The sequence below is a fragment of the Leucoraja erinacea genome, chromosome 15 (assembly GCF_028641065.1).
Source record: "Leucoraja erinacea ecotype New England chromosome 15, Leri_hhj_1, whole genome shotgun sequence".
In the NCBI taxonomy this organism is placed as follows: domain Eukaryota; kingdom Metazoa; phylum Chordata; class Chondrichthyes; order Rajiformes; family Rajidae; genus Leucoraja; species Leucoraja erinaceus.
This window is the reverse complement of record NC_073391.1, coordinates 7,516,229-7,542,233: the sequence shown is the minus strand read 5'-3', so window position 1 is coordinate 7,542,233 and position 26,005 is coordinate 7,516,229. Positions and strand designations below refer to the sequence as shown.

Genomic DNA, 26,005 nt, shown 5'->3' with positions numbered 1-26,005 from the left:
TCTCAATGTGGGAGGAAAAGATAACATGAGTCATCTGATCAAGGTCAATGCTGTAAAACTGAATTACCATCTGAATTCCAGGACTGTCACACACTTAACCCTGTGGAAATCCCACACATCCGAGGGTACATTGCCAGCGTCAGAGCCATGGATGTCCGCACATACAGTGCTTTTTAACCAGGGCAGCCATCACGAGGCCACTCCCCAAAACCACCGCTCATATATACACACACGCACATGCAAACACACAGATGCAAACATACACATGAAAATTCCATGGCAGCCTTGAACGGTAAATTCATTAAGAGCAGGGAGCTAATGGGGCAAAAGGTACAGAAGCTTGAATATGTGCTCCACCAGACTCAACAACAGCTTGTTCCCTTCTGTTATCAGGTTTCTGAACGGTCCTTCCATAAGCTATTGTACTGTCTGGTTCTCCTCTACGCCATTGCAGACATAGGAGTTTGTTCCTATCCTACAACTATCATTGCTTGAGTTTAATAAATTAAAAATGTCAAAATGGATACTGTGGATGGGTTTGTCTTTATTTTTACTGAATATTTATGAGGTTGAATATAGTACTAAGCAATGATATTTCCAGAGTTTGTAAATTCAGTTTCTAGAGGATGTTCATAAAATTATTTATATCAAAATGTGTTACAACACAGGGAAATCTCATTTGGCCAACCAAGTCCATGTTACCTTGAACACCAATCCAGTCAGTCCCATTCTTTGTTCTTTTCCTGTAGTTAGTAAATTATTTTTCACAATCACTTGTCTGATTCCCTTTTGGAAGTCTTGATTTTTCTGTTTCCACTACCGTTATGGAAAGCAATTTCTAGATCTGCATAAAAGTGTATTTTCTCACATCCTCCCTGTATCCTTTGAATCTTTTTCCTCTGATCCTTGAATCGTGCACTTAAAGGGAACTTTGTTTAACCTCCGTCGACTTAACATGTTCTTACATAGGTTGTCAACTCAGCGGTATGAACATTGAATTCTCCAATTTCATGCAATACACCCCCACGCCTCCTTCCATTTCCCTGCTCCAGTGCACTCTCATTTCTCGCACCATCACCCATCACTCCCAGCCATCCTGTTCCTTTCCTTTCCTTTCCTCCATCTGCTCATTTCCTATCCCCAAGTTCCACATTTCTCTTTTATTCCTCCCAGGGCAGCACGGTTGTGCAGCGGTACATTTGCTGCTTTACAGCGCCGGAGACCCGGGTTCGATCCCAACTATGGGCTTTGCCCATTTGTAAGTTTTCCCCATGACGGCATGGATTTTCTCCGAAATCTTCGGTTTCCTCCCACAATCCAAAGACGTACAGATATGTAGCCTTGGTGTATGTATAAATTGTCCCTTGTGTGTGCAGGATAGTGTTAATCTGCGGGGATCGCTGGATGGCACGGACTCGGTGGGCCGAAGGGCTTGTTTCCACGCTGTATCTCTAAACTAATCTAAACTTTCCTCGCCAGTTGTCTTCCACTCATATCCCTCTTTCAAGTTTTATATCTCACTCCACATCTTTTTTCATTATCTGACATCCATTTGCCCCCTATTCCGCCCATCTGCCAATCATCCCTCTCACATGTATCCACCTATCACTTTTCAGGCTTTATACCACCACAGTTCATATTTTCATCTTTCCCTTCCCTACAATCATTCTGAAAACAGGTCCTGACCCAAATTGTTGTCACCTATTCTCATCGTAGATGCTTCCTGAACCGTGGCATTCCGCCAGTACTTTGTACCTGTCTAAATGTTTCATAAACATTGCAATAGTTTCTGCCTCAATTACCTACTGCAGCAGCTTGATCCATATACCCACCGACCTAGGTGTAAAAAAGTTACCCCTCAGGTATTATTTTATTAAATTTTCCACCCCTCACCTTAAAATGATATCCCTAGATTTCCCTACTGTGGGCAAGAGACTCTGCGTTTACTTAATCCCCCTCATGATTTTGTGCACCTCCATAAGATCAGCACTCTTCCCCCTGTGTTCCAAGGAACAGAGTCCTAGCCTGCTCAACCTCGCCCCTTGAGTCCTGGCAACACCCTCATAAATCTTCTCTGCACCCTTTCCAGCTTGACAACATCTTTCCTAAAACATGGTGGCCAAAACAGAAATCTATATAATTAAAACTCTGATTTTGACCACTTCCTATTGCACTGCAGAGTTTAGAACAAACGCTACCACCTACGGCTGCGATTTTTGGCCATCTTACTCAGAGTCCCCCTCCGCTCCGCAGGACATGAGGATTTTTTCCATTGATGAAAAATAAAAGACTTATTAACGTTTAAAAAATGTTGAGATTCTTTCCCCTGTCAATCACGCCATGAAGGCCACACCCCTTCCGGAGGGACTATAAAACACGGAAGTGTGGAGGTGCCTCAGTTCTCAGATGGGGGAGCGAGAGGTCGCGATTGTCAGTCTAAGCTGTGAATAACACTGAACACATGTCTACTAAACTGTGAGTGGTTTTACTGACTTGTGAGGGCCCTTAATGAGGTTTGAAAATGTAGTTTGAAAATGCAAAAGTGTGTTTTGGTTTGAAAATGAAAAAGTGTGTTTTGGTTTGAAAATGCAACAGTGTGTTTTGGTTTGAAAACGCAAAAGTCTGTTTTGATTTGAAACTGCTAAAGTTGCCTTTGGTTTGAAAATGCCAAAGTTGCCTTTGGTTTGAAAATGCTAAAGTTGCCTTTGCTTTGAAAATGCTAAAGTAGCCTTGCCTTCTATATAATTAAAAGTATAATTTTGACCACTTCCTGTTTGCACTGTAGATTGATTTTAGAAAAAACAATACCATGTACGGCTATGATTTTTGGCCATCTTACTCCGTCCCACCCCCCCCCCCCTGCTCATCAGGTGGCGAGGATTTTTCCCATCGATGAAAAATAAAAGTTATTAGTGTTTAAAAAATGTTGAGATTCTCTCTCCTGTCAATCACGCCGTGAAGGCTACGTCCCTTTAGATGGGAGGGACTTTAAACCCTGGAAGTGTGGGCATGGCTCAGTCTCTGCAAGATGGGGGAGGGCGAGGACACGTCTTGCTGTCTTTAGTGGCCTTGCACTCTGCTTGAAATGGTATGAAACTGCATTTGAATTTGGTGGCCTTGCACCCTGCTTGAAATGGTATGAAACTGCACTAACTATGGTGGCCTTGCACCCTATTTGAAATGGTATGAAACTGCATTTGAATTTGGTGGTCTTGAACCCTGCTTGAAGTGATATGAAACTGCACTTGAATTTGGTGGCCTCGCACCCAGCTTGAAGTGGTATGAAACTGCACTTGAATTTGGTAGCCTTGCACTCTGCTTGAAATGGAATTTCAAGGAATAGCCGTGAGTCAACTGCCAGCCCACCAGCCGTGAGTCAGTAAGCTGCCAGCACAACAGGCTTGAGTGACTGAGCCGCAAGCCCAAGAATCAATTCGGCCCATAATGTCCATACTAGCCCTCTGGAAACCAGTCGCTTCAGCCCACAACACCCATACTAGCGCTGCAGAAACACTCCCCCACTGGCCAGCAATATTGGAATTGGTGGAGAGGTGGAATATTGCATTGGAGGACCAGCCTTCTTGATGCTGGGACCCAACGGGTCCCACTTAGTCTAGTAATACTCTAAATGTAGCCTCATCAATGTCTTATATAACTGCAACATGACCTCCCAACTTATATGTGCAGGAAAGAACTGCAGATGCTGGTTTAAATCAAAGGGAGACACAAAATGCTGGAGTAACTCAACGGGACAGGCAGCATCTCTCGTGAGAAGGAATGTGTGACGTTTCACATCTAGACTCTTCTTCAGACCCAACTTCTATACTCAGTACTGTGACTGAAGAAGGCTAATGCGCCGAAAGCCTTTTTGATCACCCTATCTACCTGTGACAACTTTCAAGGAATGCCATTTTCCTATATCCTTTCCATGTAGATCAAACCATATGAACAACAATTACCTTGTGAATGAGATCCTTTATCAAATGAAGATTGGATACATTTCACTAATTATAAAGCACACAGTTATGCCATATCCATCTTTGTACCAGGTACATCCACATTCTGAAAATGATTACTTTTTTAATGTAAATGTGAACTAAAGTATACTGAATAATATCAAAATAATATACTTAGCCCGTTCTGTATCGTAGATGAATACTGATCCTGGTATTTTTTCATGGTACTGAGCAGCCTGAGTCAAATTCAACTCTAAACATATCTGGGCAATCCTGTGGAAAATAAATGCATGATTGGTAATTTAAAATAAAGCTCATTTTATACATTTTTTTTGAATGTGCAAACATTTTACAGATTACGGAAAACGTGACAATCAATGGTTTTAAGCAATAGAATACAAAAGTTAACTTTAAGGTACAAGAAACTGAGAACCAATAGATATTAGCATGGAGGAAAATGATAGATACATATGTTTGCTGAGCAATACAATATAGGAGGCAATTTTGGATTACAAGACGAGTCAAATCAATAGGTTATTATAGTGTGGGTGAGGGGAGCAATCTGTAGCAATGCCTTGGGATTGAACCCACCATTTTAAGTGAAATAGACAATCTGCTTTCACCCAAAACAATAAGAGATAACACAGCACAGAATACTTGGACAATATTTTGTTAGATATGTTTCGAAAATAATTAAAAGATCACCTGAGATGGTATAAATCAGAGAGACTCTTGTTATCCAGTATTTCACTGGCAATTAATTCTTCAAGCTGAAGAATGGGCAATGTCAGGTGTGTATACGATAGGCTTTGCAACTCTTTCACCAATAAATCCATGTAGAATAAACTGTAGGTCTTTCAAAATAAAAATAAATCAGTCAGTATTGTGGAAACTATAGCATTAATTTAAATCCCCAAAAAAACATTGCTGTTGAGCAATTTCATTTAAACAATTCAGAACAGGATACAAGCATTTGCTGCATTGGTTTGCGAGATTTAGAGTTGTCAATCAATGCATTTAGCTGAGTGGTCATCTTGCAACAACACGTATTTTGAAGGTTTCGTTTTGTCTTTATGGATATCTAAGTTCATTGTTTGTTTATATTGAACATTCAGAGCAATCAGGACTAGGAACGATTATGTTTGTGCAAAATGTATATAATTATATTGTGTGATTGACAGTAGAGGGTGGTTTTCTACCATGCTAGCCTAGCCAAGAACTTGGGCTCTTAAAAAAGCTTTGTGGGCAATATTTTCACCACCACAGGAAGTCATTTTGCAGTTATGTTGACTGCAGTAAATGTTTTGGTCAGCAAGGAATAATGAAGAGCTTAATATTACAGTGGATGTGGTTGAGGAGGAAAACAGATCTGTTCCTATGTGGGAAATAAAACATAGCACCAGTCATCTGATCAAGGTCAGTGCTGTAAAACCGACTCACTGAATTACCATCTGATTACCTGGACTGTCATAGCCACAGATTTGCCCCTGTAGAAATCTCACACATCTGAGAGTATGCTGCCCAGCATCAGATGTACACACATACAGTGCGTTTTAACCAAGACGCCCATATCTTACACACACACACACAAACACTCATATACTATACTTCTAATTTGCCAAAAATGATTATCAGAAAAGATCAGAAAATTCAGATTCTCATGTTTATATTAACATGACAAATTGCAGAATGATTGTGATTTTTGTAAAATATTTCTTATACTTACAGGTTTCAGGATATTATTCTTGTTGATCAGGCAATTACTTGAACCCTTTTTGAAGGCTTCTTTAACTTCACTGGGACATACATACATTGCCCATTCCTCTAGAGTAGTCGGCACAGTAACAGGTGGTATATTTGATTTTGATTTATCTCGACCATCAGTAGTTGACTATGAGAAAAGAAATATACTCCCGAAATCAAAACAGGTAAAACAATAATGCAGATGTGGGGTCTTTGACCTGAAACCTTAACTCCACTTTTCTTTGAACAGATGCAGTTTGACCAGTTAAGTATATCCAGTATTCTGTTTTAATGTAGTAACATTGCCTTTCTTGCATTAATGCTATTGTCTTATTTACCAAATCCATTATTAAACCCAGAATATAATTCTGCCAAAGTGGCAGCACAGCTATGGCTTGAGAATGCAGACTTGTTGCTCACATCTTCCATTGTTACCACCATTTCTTCAAGTTATCTGCTGTTGAAACCTTTACCACTATTTGATTACTCTAAACAAATGTTCTCCAGGTCAGCATCCCATCTTCCATTCATCATAAATCTGCTCATTCAAAGCTCTCATATTCCAATTCTGACACACTTATTCCCACCTATCCATCATTCTAATCTAGCACTACATTACATTTAGAATCTAAATCTTGTGTTCAGATCTCTTCATAACCATGCTTTATATGGTTGAGCTCACAGATTTACTATTAACAAGAACACTGTTTCTCCCTTTGCATTTGCATTTTGGTCCAGCCTACAGCATCTGCAGACTCCTGTGTACCCATAGTACAACATGTGTCTCCACACCCAGACATCACAGGGGGGGGGGGGGGGGGGGGAGCGGGGGGGGGGGGGGGGGGAGGGGGGGGGGGGAGGGGGGGGGGGGGGGGGGGGGGGGGGGGGGGGGGGGGGGGGGAGGGGGGGGGGGGGGGGGGGAGGAGGGGGAGGAGGAGGGGGAGAGAGGAGGAGGAGGGGGGGGAGAGCAGGATGGGAGCAGAGCTGGCGTCAACCAAAGGACTGCGAGTTCGGCGGCTTGAATCCAGAGCCCGACTTGCTCGTCTTTTGAATAACGGGGTGGGGGGGGGGGGGAGGAGGAAGCGGTGAGGGGTGACGTCACTCAGCGTGAGCAAGACGGCAGGCATGCAGATCCATTGTGACATCATCAGCAAAAGAGTTGTTTTTATTTCAAAGTTTTGTCCGATTTTTGAGCATTTTCATTAATAACTAGAGAAATAAAGCATGACATTTTCAGATAAGGCGATTTCGGACTCCACTGGAAAAATCTGTACCAGAATATGTAAACATTTTTACCGTTAGCATATCTTTTATTCGAGCACACACACACACACACACACACACACACACACACACACACACACACACACACACACACACACACACACACACACACACACACACACACACACACACACACACACACACACACACACACACACACACACACACACACACACACACACACACACACACACACACACACACACACACACACACACACACACACGTTTTAAGTGTATAGATGGATTCTCCCTTATCATTCTGATTACATTGGATTCCTGCAGACAACAATGACGGCCTGACAACATCCTCATCTACCTGCTGAGCCTGTGCCAGAGAAGACTTAACACAGCAAAATTTAATGTGCTGGAGTGACTCGGCTCTCAGCAGATTCCAGACCCGAAATGTCACCTACCCTTTCCCTGAAGTAATGGTGCCTGACACACTGAAATATTCAAACATTGTGTTTTCCCCAAGATTCAAGTATCTGCAGTTCTTTGTGTCTGGGCTCAGGTACAGCAAAACCAGTCATTTTTATTGACAGCTGTTGCTCTGCGAGGTAATGCAAAACTTTTGAATGAATTTCCAGTGTCCTCAAGTGTATTTGTATAATAATTTCTGATGTTTTTTTTAGAATTATTACTGAGTGGTTGGCTTAGAATTTCATTAGTTGTGACTTCCCTATTATGACTTCACTGATCAGATGGAAGTTGAATTTGTAGAAATTCTAAAGCAATGTCTTTGGTAAAATATCTCCTGCCTTGGTACTGTCACAAATGTGAACTGTCACTGGAATACCTAATTTGTCATAGGAATAACAAGTAGTCATTTATCATTTTATAATGTACCAAAGACCATATGATACGTCCACCAAATATTCCTGTCTACTTAATAGATCAGAACAACCTGGCCTGTCCAAATTGTTTTCATACGAAACAAATGTACTATTCATTATATTGATTGTATTAAAGCAAACATACGGACCAAAGATAAAAAGCAATAAAGATGGATTCCGTTATTAAGATCATAAACATCAAATTGCATTTCCATACTATTTTTTAAACTACTATCGACAGCAGTTGCTTAGAAAGTAATTCAGTGATCATGTAACAGTTAAAAAGATTCAGGCAGTCAATTTGGGAAAGTAGTATTTTGACACTTTGGATTCCTTATGCCATGTTGCTTTTTCAAACAACTCTTTACAAATATCAATATTTTTAAATAAGGGAGTTACTTTCCATAATCCAATGAAGTGGTCAGATATTTTGATTGTGGGAAAAAATCATTTGGACTTATTCTAGGGCTACAGAGTTGTTTACTTTGGCCACATAGCCAAAGTCAGTTGGCATATTCTGTCTTTGTGTAAATGTGTACTGGATGTCTGGGTGTGGAGACACATGTTGTACTATGGGTACACAGGAGTCTGCAGATGCTGTAGGCTGGAGCAACAAACACAATACATGTAGAAACTTGGTGGATCAGGCAGCATCTATGGGATCAAAGGGATAGTTGTCATTTCAGGTTAACACTCTGCATCAGGACATTGTATATTGTCGTCGATATCTGGGTGTGGACATGCATGCTATGGCATGGACCATTAAATCAAATTATCTGTTATCCCTTTTGAATAAATGCAAATTCACATAGTCTTTCAAAATGTTTGAGTAGTACCTCTTTCTTGCCTTTTGATTTATTTGATTTAGTTCCAGTATCTGGACGAGCAGTCTTTGAAGGAGGAGGAACAGTTGACTCCTTGATGAATAACCATGCAGCTGCCAGTGATACCTAGAATTAAAATTTAAGGAAACAAAGAGTCTGATAAAAAGTCAGTTCAAATTAATAGCTTCAAATAAAATCTATTAGAAAAGTTATTTTGTAACCTTGCCATGGCCTTTCGCAGCTGTGAGGACATAGCCGGTATTTGGAGGGGCAGTACACAGCATAATGTTTCATTATATGCTGACACCCTTTTGCTTTTTGTCTCAAACCCAGGCACCTCTCTGCATTCTGCTCAATAATTTTGGTCAATTTTCAGGTTATAAGATAAATCTTGGAGAAAGCGAACTGTTTCCCACTAACTATGAAGTCCAACCCTCGGATCTTACCAACTTGCCATTCAAAATTGAAAAAAAACAAGCTCTCATACTTGGGCATTTCAGTTACGAGAAAATACAAGGATCTTTTCAAAGAGAATTTTATCATTCTGTAAAACCAGATCAAACAGGCGCTAACACAGTGGTCACCCTTGTCAATGTCACTTGTCGGCCGGATAAATTCAATCAAAATGACCTTTTTACCAACATTTTTGTACCTTTTTCAGGTTTTACCGGTTTTTATCCCCAGGTCCTTCTTTGACCATCTTGACTCAGTTATTTCCTCCTATATATGGAGAGCTAAGCGGCCTCGTCTTAATAAGACCCACCTTCAAAAAACCAAGGCTGCTGGTGGCCTGGTTCTCCCACATTTTCGCTTTTATTATTGGGCTGCTAACCTGCGCTGCCTTGCATTTTGATCTTTCTTTCACAGCCAGCCCGATTGCCCTGACTGGGTAGCCATGGAATTACACACAGATGATAATATGTCCATACCTGCACTACTTGGTTCCTCACTTCCACAACCCTCAATTAAATCTGTAAAAAATCCAGTGGTTAAACACTCTTTAAACCAAACCGTCATTTGGCAACCTAAAAAGCTGTCAAGGTTGCCCGGCTGGCAACAGGGAAATAAAGTTAAGTGAGAGCCCTGTGTAACCTACCTGATCTCCCGGTTGCTCAGCACTTCAACCACCCCTCCTATTCCCAATCTGACCTTTCTGTCAAATTGGAGTAACAGCACCTCATATTTCGCTTGGGTAGTTTACACCCCAGCAGTATGAACATTGACTTCTCTAATTTCAGATGGCCCTTGCTTTCTCTCTCCCTCCCCTCCCCCTTCCCAGTTCCCCTACTAGTCCCACTGTCTCCGCCTACTTTCTGTCTTTGCCCCGCACCCTCCCCCGACATCAGTCTGAAGAAGGGTCTCGACCCGAAACGTCACCCATTCCTTCTCTCCATAGATGCTGCCTCACCCGCTGAGTTACTCCAGCATTTTGTTTCAAACTCTTCAGTTCATACAGTCTGTTTATACAGAAGTTTTATTGTTGGAAAGTCAATCTTGTTTTATAGGATTATGGACTGAAATTCTATCCTTTCCAAAGTGGAGAACACTAACAACCATTTTGGGATTGTTATACATCACTAGAAATTTGACCAGAACGTCCTATTTATTATTATTATTGCTGGCCCTATTTATACACAAGGGTGGTTCCAATTCTCATGCAGTTTTATGGCTGATGCACTCTGCAAGAACATATCCTACACTATCCACGCATAGTTCAATTCAAAGAGGCCTGCCAGGAATGCCAATAATTTAACTTCATCCTTGTGCTTCTCACTCCATTTTACACTGATCCTCTCAGTATCCTGTATCTCCATCCCATATACCATCAATGGAATCCCAGATCTAGATCTCCAGACCTGATACTCCTGACTCTACTCTAGATGACCCAGTCTCCAAATCCTTGATCAAATGTGTTTCAGTACACCTCCATCATCACTACCCGACAACTCACTGAACCTCACCACCTCCATTGTCAGAATTGTGAGGTTGCCATCCAAATGTCGCTGGTATCTAATCCTCCCCTCCTCTCACTTTACCCTTCATTTCCCATTTTAATAGGTGCCTCGCTGCCATTCCTACCCAGGTCATAAAATGGAGTTCACTGCAAATTGTGAAATGCATTCAAGGCACAAATACTTTAATCAAGTTTTTCTTATTTTCTGTATACCCATACTTTGGAATCATTGTATGTTTATTAGCATATGCTTAAGTTGTAGCTCTAGAATTGGACTAATTGGATTTGATTTATTTTCAGTTTTAAGTTAATTGATTATCAAAAATGGTTTCTACATTGACATATACAAAGACTCCCATGAAACTATTATAAATCACTTAATACAACAGTTGCACTAGACCATGGATGAAAAAAAATCATGTTCCAAATCTGATAAATTATTTTTATACAGGACTGCAAAATGTAATTATCACTCACCCGCCATATGCACATAACATATGCATATGCCATTAAATAGTGGTGATGGGTGGATGTGTGGCCTGCAATTGTTGCCATGATTGTTTGTACAATAACCAGTGTATCCAGTTGTTTCACGTCCTGCAGGTCTGCTAAGGTCAGCTTAGTATCAATACTTTGTGCACCAATCAGTAGCTGACGCTTTTCTGGAATGAAGGCTTCACTTTTTAATATATTCTCCTTTCTTGAGTGCTCTTCTGTATATAACAAACACATAAGAATTGAAATAAAATGTCAAAATAAGCACAAACCTGAAGGGCCCAAAACATTATAGTTTTAATATGACATACCTTAACTCCAAGAAGACCAAGGAGCTCATTGTAGACTTCAGGAAGTCCAGAGGTGGCACGCACACCCCCATCCACATTAACGGGACGGAGGTGGAACGTGTTTCTAGCTTCAGGTTCCTGGAAGTCAACATTTCCGATGACCTCTCTTGGACCCACAATACCCCTACTCTGATCAAGAAGGCTCACCAGCGTCTCTTCTTCCTGAGGAGACTGAAGAAGGTCCATCTGTCTCCTCAGATCCTGGTGAACTTCTACTGCTGCACCATCGAGAGCATCCTTACCAACTGCATCAAAGTATGGTATGGCAACTGCTCTGTCTCCGACCGGAAGGCATTGCAGAGGGTGGTGAAAATTGCCCAACGCATCACCGGTTCTTCGCTCCCCTCCATTGAGTCTGTCCAAAGCAAGCGTTGTCTGCGGAGGGCGCACAGCATCACCAAGGACTGCTCTCACCCCAACCATGGACTGTTTACCCTCCTACCATCCGGGAGGCGCTACAGGTCTCTCCGTTGCCGAACCAGCAGGTCGAGGAACACCTTCTTCCCGGCGGCTGTCACTCTACTCAACAACGTACCTCGGTGACTGCCAATCACCACCCCCCCCGGACACTTATTATTATTTATTCAAATCATTTGCTATGTCGCTCTTCCAGGGAGATGCTAAATGCATTTCATTGTCTCTGTACTGTACACTGACAATGACAATTAAAATTGAATCTGAATCTGAATCTGATACCTGCACAATATATACAAAACACAAATAGAGCAGGTGAATTTTTTCAACTCAAAAGTTTTTCCATTTTTATTTAATTCACTACATGCTACTATATACTGTATATCCAGACTTTTAAGCAGTCTGATGAAAACAGATTTAACAGAAGTAAGAGATTTTCAGAAGAACGGCAATTGCTTGCAACATGAATTGTGGGGTTGAAAGGAAGGTTAGGTGGTCAGCAATTGTGTAGGAATAAGGTCGAGACATAGGGCATGGGTTTCATGAACAAGATGTTCATGCAATGTTCCAAAATGCCAAATGATGAGAAATTGGAGCACGGACAAAGAAACTGTATTCCACTATGTTGTTTATTTGGGGTATGGATCCCGATATATAACTGGGTGGATCACGTGTGCATTTTTAGTATAACTTGCAGTGTTGAACATATTGCACTTACTGAGGGATAAGATACATTCTACGAGCAGAATTAGGCCATTTTCCCCCATCAAATCTACTCCGCTATTCAATCATGGCTGATATATATTTTCCTGTCTTCTCCCCATAACCCCTGACACCCATATCAATCAGGAATCTGTCAATCTCTGCCTTTAAAATATCCATAGACCTGGCCTCTGCAGCCATCTGTGGCAATTAATTCCACAGGTTCACCACCCTCTGGCTAAAGAAGGGCTCCGGTCCTTGACACTCCTACTAGTTGAAACATCCTCTCCACATTCACTCTATCCAGGCCTTTAACTATTCAGTAAATTTCAATGAGGCCTACCCTCATCCTTCTAAATTCCAGTGAGTACAGGCCCAGTGTTGTCAAACGCTCATCATATGTCAACCCAATCATTCCTGGGATCATTCTCGTAAACCTCCTCTGGACCCTCTCCAATGCCAGCATATCCTTCGTCAGATATGGGGCCCAAAACTGTTTACGAGATTCCAAATGCGGTCTGACCAGTGCCTTACAAAGCTTCAGCATTACATCCCTGTTTTCATCTGCTAGTCCTATCAAAATAAATTTAGTAAAATAATTGCATTTGCCTTTGTTACTACCATTGCAACATGCAAATGTGCTTTTTGGGTATCCTGCACCAACACTCCTAAGTCCCTATGCATCTCCATTTTTGGAATTCTCTCCCCATTTCGAAAATAATCTATGCCTTTTTTCCCATTACCAAAATGCATGACTCCACACTTTGTTATGCTGGATTTCATCTGCCACTTCTTTCCTCACTTCCCAACCTGTCCAGGTCCTGCTGCAATGTCCTTGCTTTCTCTACAACAGCTATCTTTGTATCATCTGCAAACTTGGCTACAAAGCCTTCAATTCCCTCATCCAAATTATTGATATATGTCGTGAAGAGTACGGGCCTCAACATCAACCCCTGTGGAGCACTGCTAGTCACTGGCTTCCAACTGGAACAAGCTTCCTTTATTGCCACTCTTTGTCTTCTGCCATTCAGCCTACCTGCTATCCATGCTAGTATCCTCCCTCTAATACCATGGGCTCTCATGTTCTTTAGCAACTTCGCATGTGGCAACTTATCAAAAGCCTTCTGAAAAGCCAAGTAAACCACATCCAGTTATTCTCCTTTGTCTATTCTTCTATTTACTTCCTCAAAGAATTCTAATAGGTTCGTTGGGTAAGATCTCCCTTTCACAAAACATGCGGACTTCGACCTATTTTATCATGTACTTCTAAGTACTCAGAAACCTCATCCTTTATACTGGACTTTAAAATCTTCCTAACCACTGAAGTCAGGCTAACTGGCCAAGACTTTCCACTCTGCTACTTCGTTCCCATCCTAAACAGCTCAAATCACTCCTGTTTGGAACTGCCGGGAACCACTCCTGACTCTTGTGATGCTTGAAAGATCACAACTGATGCCTCCACAATCTCTAATGCCACCTCTTTCAGAACCCCAGAGTGCAATCCATCCAGTCCAGGTGACTTATCCACCTCAGGCTTTTCAGCAACCCAAGCACCTTCTCCTTAGTAATAGGCACTCCACTAACTTCCACCCCCTGACTCTCTTGATTTTCAAGGACGTTGCTGGTGTCTTCCGCTGTGAAGACTGATGCAAAAAAAATTTCAATTCATCTGCCATTTCTTAATTCCCCATTATCACTTCTCCAGCACCATTTTCCAGCAGTCCAATGTCCACTCTTGCCTCTCTCTTACTCTTAATATATCTAAAGAAACTTTTTGCTATCCTCTTTTATATTATTGGCCTGCTTACTTTCATATTTCATCTTTTCTCTCCTTATTGCCGTTTTAGTTACCTCCTGTTCTTTTTTTAAAAGCTTTCCAATCTTCTAACTTCCCACTAGTCGTTGCAATGTTGTATGGCTTTTATTTTAGTTTTATTCTGTCTTTGACTTCCCTTGTCACCTCACCTCATTCTCTTGTTAGAATCTTTCTTCTTCTTTGGAATGAAGATGGTGCACCTTCTGAATTATTCCCAGAAATTCCTGTTCCACTGTCATTCCTGCTAGGGTCCCTTTCCAATCAACTTTAGTCACCTCTTCCCTCATGCCTCATTAATGGTATGGATAATGGTTTGTGGTATACAAGGTTATGTTGTCATGCATTTCTTTGCCTCAGGATCCTGCTATGTGGCAGCTGTGAATAAGTGTGATATTTCATGATTTGCATTAAGCTGCCTCACTGATAAATGAAGTGTTCTACTACAGTGAACTAAATTCATATAGTATTCCATTCATAGGGCAATGTGTGCAAGGATCAGAATCTTTCTGTTAGAATAATGAGCTTCAACAACATTGTTCACCTTGAGGATGCCATAGTAGCATGTGCATTCAAATAAATTGTCCACTTAATTAATCTGCATTTGGCTGCAACAATTCTCAGAGAATCAACAATTGTCAGAGAATAGATACTTGCAAGGAAGAGTTGTAAATGATTTACGACCATAATAACATAATAGTAACTTGGAAACTTGAGTTTAGCTAACCTTCATCCTCCTTAGGATTTATCCAAAGTTCCATACTCAGGAGAATATCCACTGCCCAGTCCAACTGACAGAGTGCGTCAGTTATGGAAAATCCACTGCAATACAACCATTCACCAAATTCAATCAATTCTTGGATTTTCTGCCAGTTACTTTCGGGCTTCTAAATGAAAAAAAGATGCAATATTAATAGGAATCACAATACAGATTCATAGGAGAAGCAACAGACCTTAAACATGTTATCTTTCACTTTTATGTCATTGGACTAAAAATTGGAATGCTGGAATATTTCAGCGAAGGATAAAGAGAACCTGACAGAGAAAGGAGAAGGAGGAGGAGAAGGAGCGGGAGAAGGAGGAGGAGGAGGAGAAGGAGGGGGAGAAGGAGGGGGAGAAGGAGGGGGAGAAGGAGGAGGATAAGGAGAAGTAGAAGGAGAATTATTATTATTATCTATATTACTAAATCTCTGATCTTGGCCGCTTTTGGCCGACTGTGCTGCAATTTCCGAGAGACCGCCGCCACCTACGGCCGTCAATTTTGCCCACATCGCTCAGAACCCCCCTCTGCCATATGAGTGTGGAGGATATTTTCCGTTGATGAGAAATGAGAGAGATATTAATGTTTTTACAAAATTCCCCATTCTCTCTGCTGCCCCCGCTGGCAGCGGGGGGGGGGGACTATAAAACCAGGAAGTGTCGTGCCTCATTTAGTCTCTGCCAGACCCAGGAAGCGAGAGGGTCACGGCTCTCTGAGCAGAGAATAACACTGAATGCACGTCTACTCCACGGTGAGTCCCCACGAAGCGGCTGTAAAGTGGCTGCAGCCCTTTTTAAAAAGTTTGTGTTCACAAAATGAATTTTGGTTGTCGTGTGGCTGCAGCCCAATGGTTTGCCTCTCCTTTTTTAACAAGTTTGTGTTCACAAAATGAATTTTGGTTGTCGGGTGGCTGCAGCCCAATTGTTTGCCTTGGCTTGGCTTTTAAAATCGTTGCAACAGTTGGATGCCTGTCCAAGCATCCATACGGCCCACAATGTCTATACTAGCCCTCTGGAAACCAGTACCTTCAGCCCGCACACCCATACTAGTGCAACAGATATAATTATTTTCCAGAAGCAATATGACAAGCAAAAAAATTGAAAATAGATTGTGGGATATCTAATCCTAAATCTTAAATAAGCTTTTGCTTAATTTCTTTGATTATGAATCAATTATGATGTTTTTATTTGGACCATTTTTCGATTGACTGTGATTCTTTATTCCATGACTACAAGCCTAATGTTTTTTTCAACATTAAACTATTTAAGATGAAAATTATTTCTATCCATTTAAATTTCAAAATATATAGCATATATATAGCATATTGTCATAATGAATGGATGTGTAAAATACCTTTAATGCACCAATTGAATTTTGATAACAAGCTAACTTATTTGCTGTATCTTTTGAGAAAACTACCACACGGTGCCACATATAAGATACTTGATCTTCACTTTCGTCATTTAATTTCTGCATATCCATCTGGATATTTTGACCAAGCCTGGTATTTACCATAATTCTATGCTTGAAGAGAAGCCTTAAAATAGAAAAAAAAATCATGAATTCTTAGTGATTAAAAAAAAGTTTTACATTCATTACTTGATCAATACTGTAACATAATTTTGGAAAATTAAGCTGTAAAAATAAGTTCTAAAACAGTATTTTTCGGCTACGAAAGAATCGATGTCTGTCTTGGTTTCCTTATAAATTGCTTTTATAAATTCGTAAGTCTTACAAGCAGAATTAGGCATTTCACGCCATCAAGTCTACTCTGCCATTCAATCATGGCTGATCTTTCTTTCCTTGTCAACCTCATTCTCCTGCCTTCGCTCTGTAATTTTGGACACCCTTACCAATCAAGAACTTGTGAACTTCCGATTTCAAAATCCCCAAAGACGTGGCCCTCCAAAGCCATCTGTTGCAATGAATTCCACACAGGCACCACCATCAGGCTAAATAAATGTCTCTTCATCTCCATTCTAATGATTCGTCCTTTCATTTTGAGGCTGTGCCCTTAGGTCCTAGACTCTCCCCCTAGTGGAAATATCCTCTACTCTGACTCTATCCAGGCCTTTTATTATACGGTAAGTTTTTGTGAGATCCACCCTCATTCATCTAAACTCCAGCAGGTACAGGCACAGAATCATCAAACACAAATCATAGGTTAACCCAAGGATTCCTGGGATTATTCTTGTAAACCTCTGGATCCTCTCCAACACCAGCACATCTCTCGTCTGATATGGGCCCCAAAACAGTTCACAATACTCCAAACGTGCTCTAACCTGTGCTTCAACATCACATCCCTGCTTTATATTCTAGTTCTACAAAAATGAATCCTAACATTGTATTTACCTTCCTTACTATCGATTCAACCTGCAAATTAATCTGTTGGGAATCATGCACCAGACCTCCCATGTCTCTTTAAACACACGATTTCTGAATCCTCTCACCATTTAGAAAATAGTCTATGCCTCTAGTCCTGCTACCAAAATGCATGACTTCTCACTCTGCTACACTATATTAATTCTACCATTTCTTTGGGCACTCTCCTAACCTGTCCAAGCCCTTCTGCAAACTCCCTGCATGCTCTACACTACCTGCCCCTCTACCTATCTGCAAACTGGGCCACAAAACAATCAATTCCAACATCCAAATCATTAATATACAACATGAAAATTAGCAGACCTGAAACCAACCACTGCAAAACACCACTAATCACCCATGACCACTGTAACATTGCCTTTCTTAAAAACCGATTGTATCTCCTGGTGTAATTTGTACCCTACATCCTGGTTACTGTTTGGAGGTCTGTATATAGCTCACGTCAACCCTTTCAGTTTCTTAACTCTACCGACAAGGATTCAACATCTTCTGATCCTATGTCATCCCTTGCTAAGGATTGAATTACATTATTTACGAGCAGAGACACCCCACCCCCTCTGCCCACCTGCCTGTGTTTTCGATAGGATGTGTATCCTTGCATGTTTAGCTCTCTGCTCTGATCCTTATTCAGCCACTTCTCTGTGATGCCCACAACATCGCACCTACCAATTTCTAACTGCGCTACAAGTGCATCCACCTTGGTCTGTACACTACATGTATTTAAATATAACATCTTTAATTCAGTATTCACCATTCCTCTCCTCAAATTGGTTCCCATTTTTCCTGATCTTAGGCTCTTATCCCTCTTTAAACTTTCTGTCCTAATACTTATTCCGGACTTCTTCTGAATAACCTCTCCTGTACTTTATTTTCCTTCATCCATACCTTTCTTGCTAGAAAAAGTAATATGGGGAATTCCTCAATGTAGAACGTTGGGATAAACAAAATGGTGCAGCTTATTAATGGGCACCATTGAATCAGAATTACACCTCACCTATCTCGTATCCACCTGGGACGGTGATGTCAGAAAAAGAGCATGTCAATGCTTCCAAATTCTTTTATAACTGTGTTTAATATTTATACAAACATGTCTCATTTTACTTACAATCGCTGCTTCGTTTTTGGCATTTCTCTGATGGCATTGTCTAACACCTTTAATCCGGCTTTCCAGTCTCCTTTATTTGTATTGATGTGGAATAAAAGTCCATACATTGCTGCCCTTAACTTGAGATCTTCTTCAGGATCATTGCCAGCTTCAAATAAATATAATTAGTTGTAATTGGTACATTATTACCGCTTAACTATTCAGAAATGGGGTAAACATTAATTCCTTCACTATGAATGTTGTGATTCTTTGGAATTGTCCTCCTAACAAAGGCATACTCATTGAATTTATTCGACAGAAATTCACAATATATTTAGAAATTTAAGGACTCAACGGTATTTTCAGCACAGTGTAGAAAATAATTACCTGACAATAAAAATGTGAAAGGATGGCACTGAGTAGATAAATGGTCTATTTCATACCAGGTTGCTTTGGAACAAATTGGTAAAGTTGCAGGATGGAGAAAAAAGTGATTTTACATGGAGGGGTGTGATCCTGTAGATTGTAATTCCTTATCTACAATTTAAGAATAGGTTGGGAATAGGGTTGAGGAAAGAGAAATGAAAGGATATAGTAATTTTTGGCATGTGTGTTGTCATGTGCGGATGTGGCGTAAAAGGATGAGATGCCAAAGCCAAGAAGTGGAAACCAAATAATAGAACAGAAACAACGGCGAAAAACCAAATAACCGAAAGGGCGCAAGGCCGAAAAGCCAAATAACCGAAAGGGCGCAAGGTCGAAAAGCCAACTAACCGAAAGGGGGGATCGCCAAAAAGCCAACTAACTGAAAGGGCGGCTCGCCAAAATGCTAACTAACCGAACGGACGTATCGCCGAAAACCCAAATAAAGGTCATGACGTCGACGGGGTCGGGACTTGTCAGCGATTGGTCCAGACCCCGCGTCCATCACATCACTGGCCAGGGGAGACGAGGGTGGGGGTCATTTTTAATTTTCCTTCGCCGCTTTTGGACATTCCTGAATATAAAATGAAACCGCGTGTGATTGGAACTTTCGGTTGATTTAACAAAATAATAATCCAAATTGGTTCCATAGATATTTACACCAACTGTAACAATTATATTTTGACTACCACAATACATTTACATATACTACCGTGCATCTTGAAGGCCAGTGGTCCTTTTGGGTGTGAATCAAGAAACCAGTCGAAAATAATGACTTTTTTTAAAGAATATCTTAGCTCCCCGAGTCAGTTCAGTGATACGAGTCAGGGGCCGTGGAACGTTTTTGAAAGTGGGGAGACTGAGCGATCACTGATCACTGGTCTCGGAGGTATCCGGTGAGGGAGTGGACCGACCGAGCAGGGGGAGGGTGGAAAAATTATTATTTGTTGTTGCTAAACCTTCAAAAACTGGGGGATAATATGCCATCCCCCAACTCAAAAAGTGGGGGGATATATACCCCTGGGATATATCACACAGGGTTTTATTTTATATTCAGGAAAGTCCAAGCCCGGCAAAGGAAAATTAAAAATGACCCTCACCCTCCCATCTCCCCCCGGCCAGTGATCTGATGGGCGCGGGGGTCTGGACCAATCGCTGACAAGTCCCGCCCCCCGGCGACATCATGTCCGTTATTTGGGTTATTGGCGATCCGCCCTTTCGGTTAGTTGGCTTTTCGCCATTGTTTCCGTTCGGTTATTTGGCTTCCACTTCTTCGCTTCGGCATCTCGTCCATCGACGCCATGTCTGGGTACTGCGTATTGTACTTACTCAGGTTGGTAATAAGTGGATTGGTTGGAATGAACAATTAGTTCTTGTGTTGTCATTTCTTTTGTTGTAGCTCACAAATTAATCACCCAAGTATATGCAAAATGATTTGTCAATTTATGACTTTTAAATAATAAAAGTCTTTACTAACCTTTTGAAAGTTGCTCAGAGATGGTATAATGTATTTGCCGTTTAAATATTTGTCGTTCAATCGTTTCATTTTTTTCATTTTTTTCTTCTTCCTGTATACGCAGTGAACAAAACCTTAATTATTTTGTGAAACCAATATATATATATATATATATTGACCATATGATGCCATTGCAAAGTTACTAATCAGTCCATTTGTTGGCATGAAGGTTGGTAGTAAAAGCATTATAATGTTTGAAGAGGACACACATATACTTCTGATGAAATGATAGACCTTGAGATGTATTGTTGTACTGCTCATATATCCAAAGCATAGACCCTCTTTGAATCATGACTCTTGTACATCGAACATTTCCTGGAAGGGAATCTAAGGGATCATTTCCACTCTGCTCATCTTTTTTTTCGAGACACTGTAACTATTTGATATTTATCCTGTTATCCTCTGGCAAATATTTTGTTGAGTAGTCATTTAATTCCATTTACATCTCCTCAGAACCTGTCTGAGTATACAGTATCTAGCATTTTCTGGTTTAATTTCAGATCTCCGGCATACACAGTATTTCTTCTTTGGGATTTGTAAAGTCTGCTGTTTTTCTCTCACCACAGAGGGTGTCTAATCAGCTTCCTGCATTTTCTTGCAACATCACACAACTTGTAATATTTAGCTAGGCATTGCAATTACTTGCATGGTGCATCAAGGGGATTTTAGATAAAGCAAGGCAGATTCATTGTATATAATAGCAGCAGGTAGAGGAGCTCTTCAGGTTATGAAAGACCCGACGTACAAAAATCAAAGCCAATTTGACATAAATTCTCCAAGATATTTCCAAGCTGGTAATATTAATAATAAAATGTTTTAAGTACACATTAATGACTGGATACAGTTTACGTTGCATTAGTTTAATTATGGGCAGTGTTAAGGTGGTTATTCAGTGAAATAAAAGAATGATAGCAAGTGTACAATAGAGTTTTCAGGACTGGAACCCATACGTAACTGCCTGCACTTGGTGTCCAACAACAATGAGATTTCCGAGGTCTGGTTGCTGCCTGGAACTTGCAACTTGACTGAAGGGCCACAAGATCAACTTTCCAGTTATAAGAATGCATGGGAACCTTGAATAATGGTTCCAGATGGCAGGCTAGGTTTGGTAAATTCCAACCCAATAACCTTATATTAATCGTTAATGCCATTTTAAGAGTTTTTAAATGTCTTGGAGCATCAGCATTATTGCAGTCAGTGAGAGCAGCTGAGTAAATATCTATCTTCTAAGAATGGGTCGCATCCTCTTTACCTGGGCATGGGCATGCTGATTAAAAATGTGCATGCATCTGCTGTTTCTGTAACGGTTGGAGAAATCAATTTTGCTCAACAGACTTTACCAGAAGAAATGTTAAAGGCCACTAGGTGGCACACCAGGTTACGATTACATCCTTGGCAGCCTTCTGCATTTATTATTTGTTGACAGATATATGCTATTAAAAATAACAAGCAATGGGATTGAAATTATTGCAACAATGTTACCTTTTTATTCTTGGTGTATGTACTGTGGATTGCCTTCAGAAAAGCTTTAAGTGGCTCTTCAAGTATTCTTCTTTCCCGAACAGATGGTATCAAATGCAGGCAAGAATTCCAAAAGTATTTTGCTGAATTCATTACAAGATTCATACTTCCAGCTTTTTCTCCATAGCTGTTGGAGAGTACGTAAATGTTATCTATGAATGCAGTTTAATCTCTGATGTACACTGTATCAATCTGGTCTGCTGTTATGAGGCGATGAGAAATAGGAGAAGTGATTTCACTTTCCCCACATCAGCTCATACTGGCGTCCTGGAGTTCCTGGGCATGCAGCACATAATTTGAAGCATACCCAGTCATTCTGATTAAAAGCTATGATCCCTTACATTCATCAGGAATGCAACAACTAAAAAACAAAACAGTTATCATTTCCTAATACTCATCTGCCTTTACTCCATCTTCACCTGTTCACGTATTTGGTTTCATCATCAGTTTCAGATCTCAAGTGGAACTTCCACGTCTGGCAAATACCCCCAATTTGGTAGGTTTTGTGCTTCCTGATATAAACATTTGTTTTCTCCTGTGTTAGTCCCAATTATCATTAACCCTACAATTCCCCAATACAAATAGTGACTGCTATTACTCCTACTTGATACTCTCCTTGCTATCTCTCCTTGCTTTGAATAGCATTGAGAAAGAAGATCTGTTTTTTTTTCTCTATTTATTAGTTGGTTCATTTTTGTCTTGAATCCAAACATTTCATTCTCTACCTAAGGAAACAAACAACATAAAAATCAAAGCACAAATGTCTAAAAGGAAATGATTAGGAAACTGGAGGCTACAGAGAAGCTTTAAAATGATTTTGACATATATGATTGAGATGGTAAATGTGGAAGAAGTGAAGATATTGCTGCAAGTAGTTCCTGTAAAAATCGCGAAGGCCAAGAGGAGCCACACAGTTTGCTTTGGCATAACAGCATCAGGAAGCACAAATAGAAACAATTTAACTTGCAGTAATGTTTATACGAGGACATTTGTAATATTAAATAACACCTGATCCAATTCACTGTACCATAAGGATGCAAGGAATTGAAACCAATGTCACTGTGTTGCTCATGAGTGGCAATAATCCTTCTTCTTAAGGCCTACATGTTAATGTCTTAAAATGGAGCTCAACAGAAAATAATCCAGAACTAAGAGGTACTCCGAGACATCCCCAATACACCCGAGAGCCCATTTCAGCCTCCTGGACCTCATTATTACATCACTCAGGAAGTGTCTTATAGAGGACATTTGTTAAAAGCTAGATGAACCAAGCTAATACAAAGAAACACCCAAGTGCTGCAAAGTGTTGTATTTTGTGTGTTCAAAAGCAAGAGGAAAGTATACAGTAAATCATAGGACTCTTAGGAGTTTATAAACCAAGGGATCACGGAACTGCAAGTCCATAGATCCGTGAAACTTGCAAGAAGGCATAAATCATGCTTAACTTCAGGTTGGGGCATTAAATAAAAAAGTTGGCAAGTCATAGTAGAGATACATAAAACTTTGGTTAGACCACATTAGGTGTGCAGTTCTGGTTGACGCACGACAGGGAGGAAATGACAGCTTTGGAGAGGGTGAAGAAGAGGTTCACCCAGGATGTTACCTGCTTGGAGTGTATTAGCTATGAGGAGAGGTTGGATAAACTTAGTTTGTTCTCTGTGCAGTGTCAGAGGCTGAAGGGCGACCTGATGGGATTATATAAAATGATATTAACTTCAGGTTGAGGCACAGATAGGGTATATAGTCAGAGTCATTTTTGCAGAGTGTAAATATCAAATACAGGGCATTGAAGGCATGGTATTAAGATGAGAGGAATGTTTTATCCAAGGAGATTTACGAGGCAGGATTGTACATAGAGAGGGAGTCATGAGTACCTGGACCATGCTGCCAATTGATGTGGTGGATGCAGACATTATAGCAATAATGAGACATTTAGATACATGAACAATTAGGGCATGGAGGGATAGAGATCACGTTTAGGCAGATGGGATTAGTTAGATTGGTATTCTAGTCAGCACTGACATGGTGGGACGAAGTTCTATTCTTCTGCTGTATTGTTCTATGTTCTATCGACTTATTGGCAAGTTATTTCTAATTCTGTGAACAAATAAAACTTATTTCTGCAAAGTGTTTGCCACAGAAAAATACTTAGAACAATTGGGTTAAACCAAGACTTTATGATGAAACATGCACAGTTGTTCTGCTCTGAGATAAAATTACCTTGCACTCATTTGAAACGCTTTAATTGCAGCAAGACGCATTTTGCTGTTTCCAGCTCCAGTCTTCACCAAGCTCTGGCCTTGGATACAGGCAACAACACTGAGCAATTCATTCTGAACTGTATAATTGTGCCTAGATAAACACAAAGAAAATGTTATTTTCCCTTTCACAATAATTGCAACCAACAATTGTTTCCTAAAATGTTCTAAAGGAGACCACGACTTCACAAACTGTGTAGTTTAACTAGTTTAGCAAAAGACTGAAGGAAAGCCAGTTCTTCCATCTAAGATGTTCACAGTGAGTATCATACAGCTGAAGTAGATAACCATAGTACACATTATGACAGTTTCCTTGTTTAGACACAAAATAAATCGATGAAGTAGGCCATTCAGCCTCTCTTCTCTGCTTCACCATTCAACGAGGATTGATGGCTGACATTTAAGCTCAGCTCCACATTCTTAAAGTAACTCTGAATTGCTTGATTTCCTTAACCTCTAAAAATCTATCAATCTTTGCCTTGAATACACTTGTACATTGGGCCTCAACAGCCCTCCAGGGTGAAGGTTCATTATCCTCTGAACTGTACAAGCCCAGTTTGCTTAGTTTCTCCTATATCAAAACAAATCTATCCTCCCAGAATTCAAAATTAAATTAAACAACTGTGGATGATTTAAATTCTAGAAATCTGGAATTTCAAAAAACAGAATAGGTTTTCCAATAGATGTGTCCCTTCTTAAATCCATGTTGACCACCTAATCCTATTATTAAATTCCTAAACCTTTGTTGCATCTTTTTTTATATAACAAATTTGACAATTTTTCTTACTGCTAGCATCAGGTTAACTAGTTCCCTGTTTTCTCTCCATCTCCTTTCTTACATAGTGGGGTTAAACCACCCACCTTCCAATCGATCTCCCAGCTAACAACGACCTATTCTACATTTTCCTTCATCTCCATTCCCTTTGCCCTGTTTTCACACCTTCACTTCCTTATCTATCTATCTCCCTCACCCCTGACATCAGTTTGATGAAGGGTCTCGACCCAAAACGTCACCCATTCCTTCTCTCCAGAGATGCTGCCTGTCCTGCTGAGTTACTCCAGTTTTTTGTGCCCATCTTTGAGAGTAATGCAACTGATCAGGGAGGCCTGCATTTTATTGTGCCCATTTGTTCTACAAATGGGAGAGTGATTTAATAAAATGGCTGGGATAATTGACATAAGGTTACAGATAACTCTGCAGAAAGACAAGGATGAAAGGTTAAAGAGACATTGATCAATGGTGAATTATTTCCAAACTGTAGATTCCAAAGGTAAACATTGTGTCATGGGAATATAAAAATGCTGTGGGTGCTGTGAATCTTTGAAACAGTTTGGGTTCTCTCAGAGTGTTTTCACAGTGCACACTGTTAAGGTCTTGAATAAACCGACTTGTTTGAGTAATTCACCACTGTTCTGTTGTATTTTGTGTCTGGTCCTATCTGAGCTGGGCCCCAAGTAAAGCCAGATTGTGGGTACAAGTACTACACAATATTTCATTCTTACAGGTACCATTTATTTTTTTGGTTACTCCCTTGTTATTTCTCTCTCCCAACTCAATTATTCTGTCCATGTTATTCTCCTTTCTGAACCGGACCTGAATCTAATTCAAGATCTCTATTTCACCCTGATCTATTGTTTTCTAAAGAAAAACATTAAATCACATTGTGCCTTTCAATAAGATTTCAGATACG

The 26,005-nt window shown here is 40.4% G+C and overlaps 1 protein-coding gene across 3 annotated transcripts in view; it reads right to left on the bottom strand.

Annotated features, from left to right (window-relative positions):
- Nucleotides 1-26,005, bottom strand: part of LOC129703923 (cilia- and flagella-associated protein 46) — a 219,745-nt gene that overhangs the window by 96,338 nt on the left and 97,402 nt on the right. For all 3 annotated transcript variants that reach the window (XM_055646637.1, XM_055646638.1, XM_055646639.1), the window contains 11 exons: nt 24,277-24,408; nt 22,018-22,183; nt 20,497-20,587; nt 18,618-18,765; nt 16,484-16,667; nt 15,098-15,257; nt 11,074-11,309; nt 8,655-8,768; nt 5,683-5,847; nt 4,662-4,810; nt 4,131-4,229 (listed from right to left, as the gene is read on the bottom strand). In XM_055646637.1, coding sequence (XP_055502612.1) covers nt 4,131-4,229; nt 4,662-4,810; nt 5,683-5,847; nt 8,655-8,768; nt 11,074-11,309; nt 15,098-15,257; nt 16,484-16,667; nt 18,618-18,765; nt 20,497-20,587; nt 22,018-22,183; nt 24,277-24,408 — 1,644 coding nt within the window. The remainder of the gene's footprint in view (nt 1-4,130; nt 4,230-4,661; nt 4,811-5,682; nt 5,848-8,654; nt 8,769-11,073; nt 11,310-15,097; nt 15,258-16,483; nt 16,668-18,617; nt 18,766-20,496; nt 20,588-22,017; nt 22,184-24,276; nt 24,409-26,005) is intronic.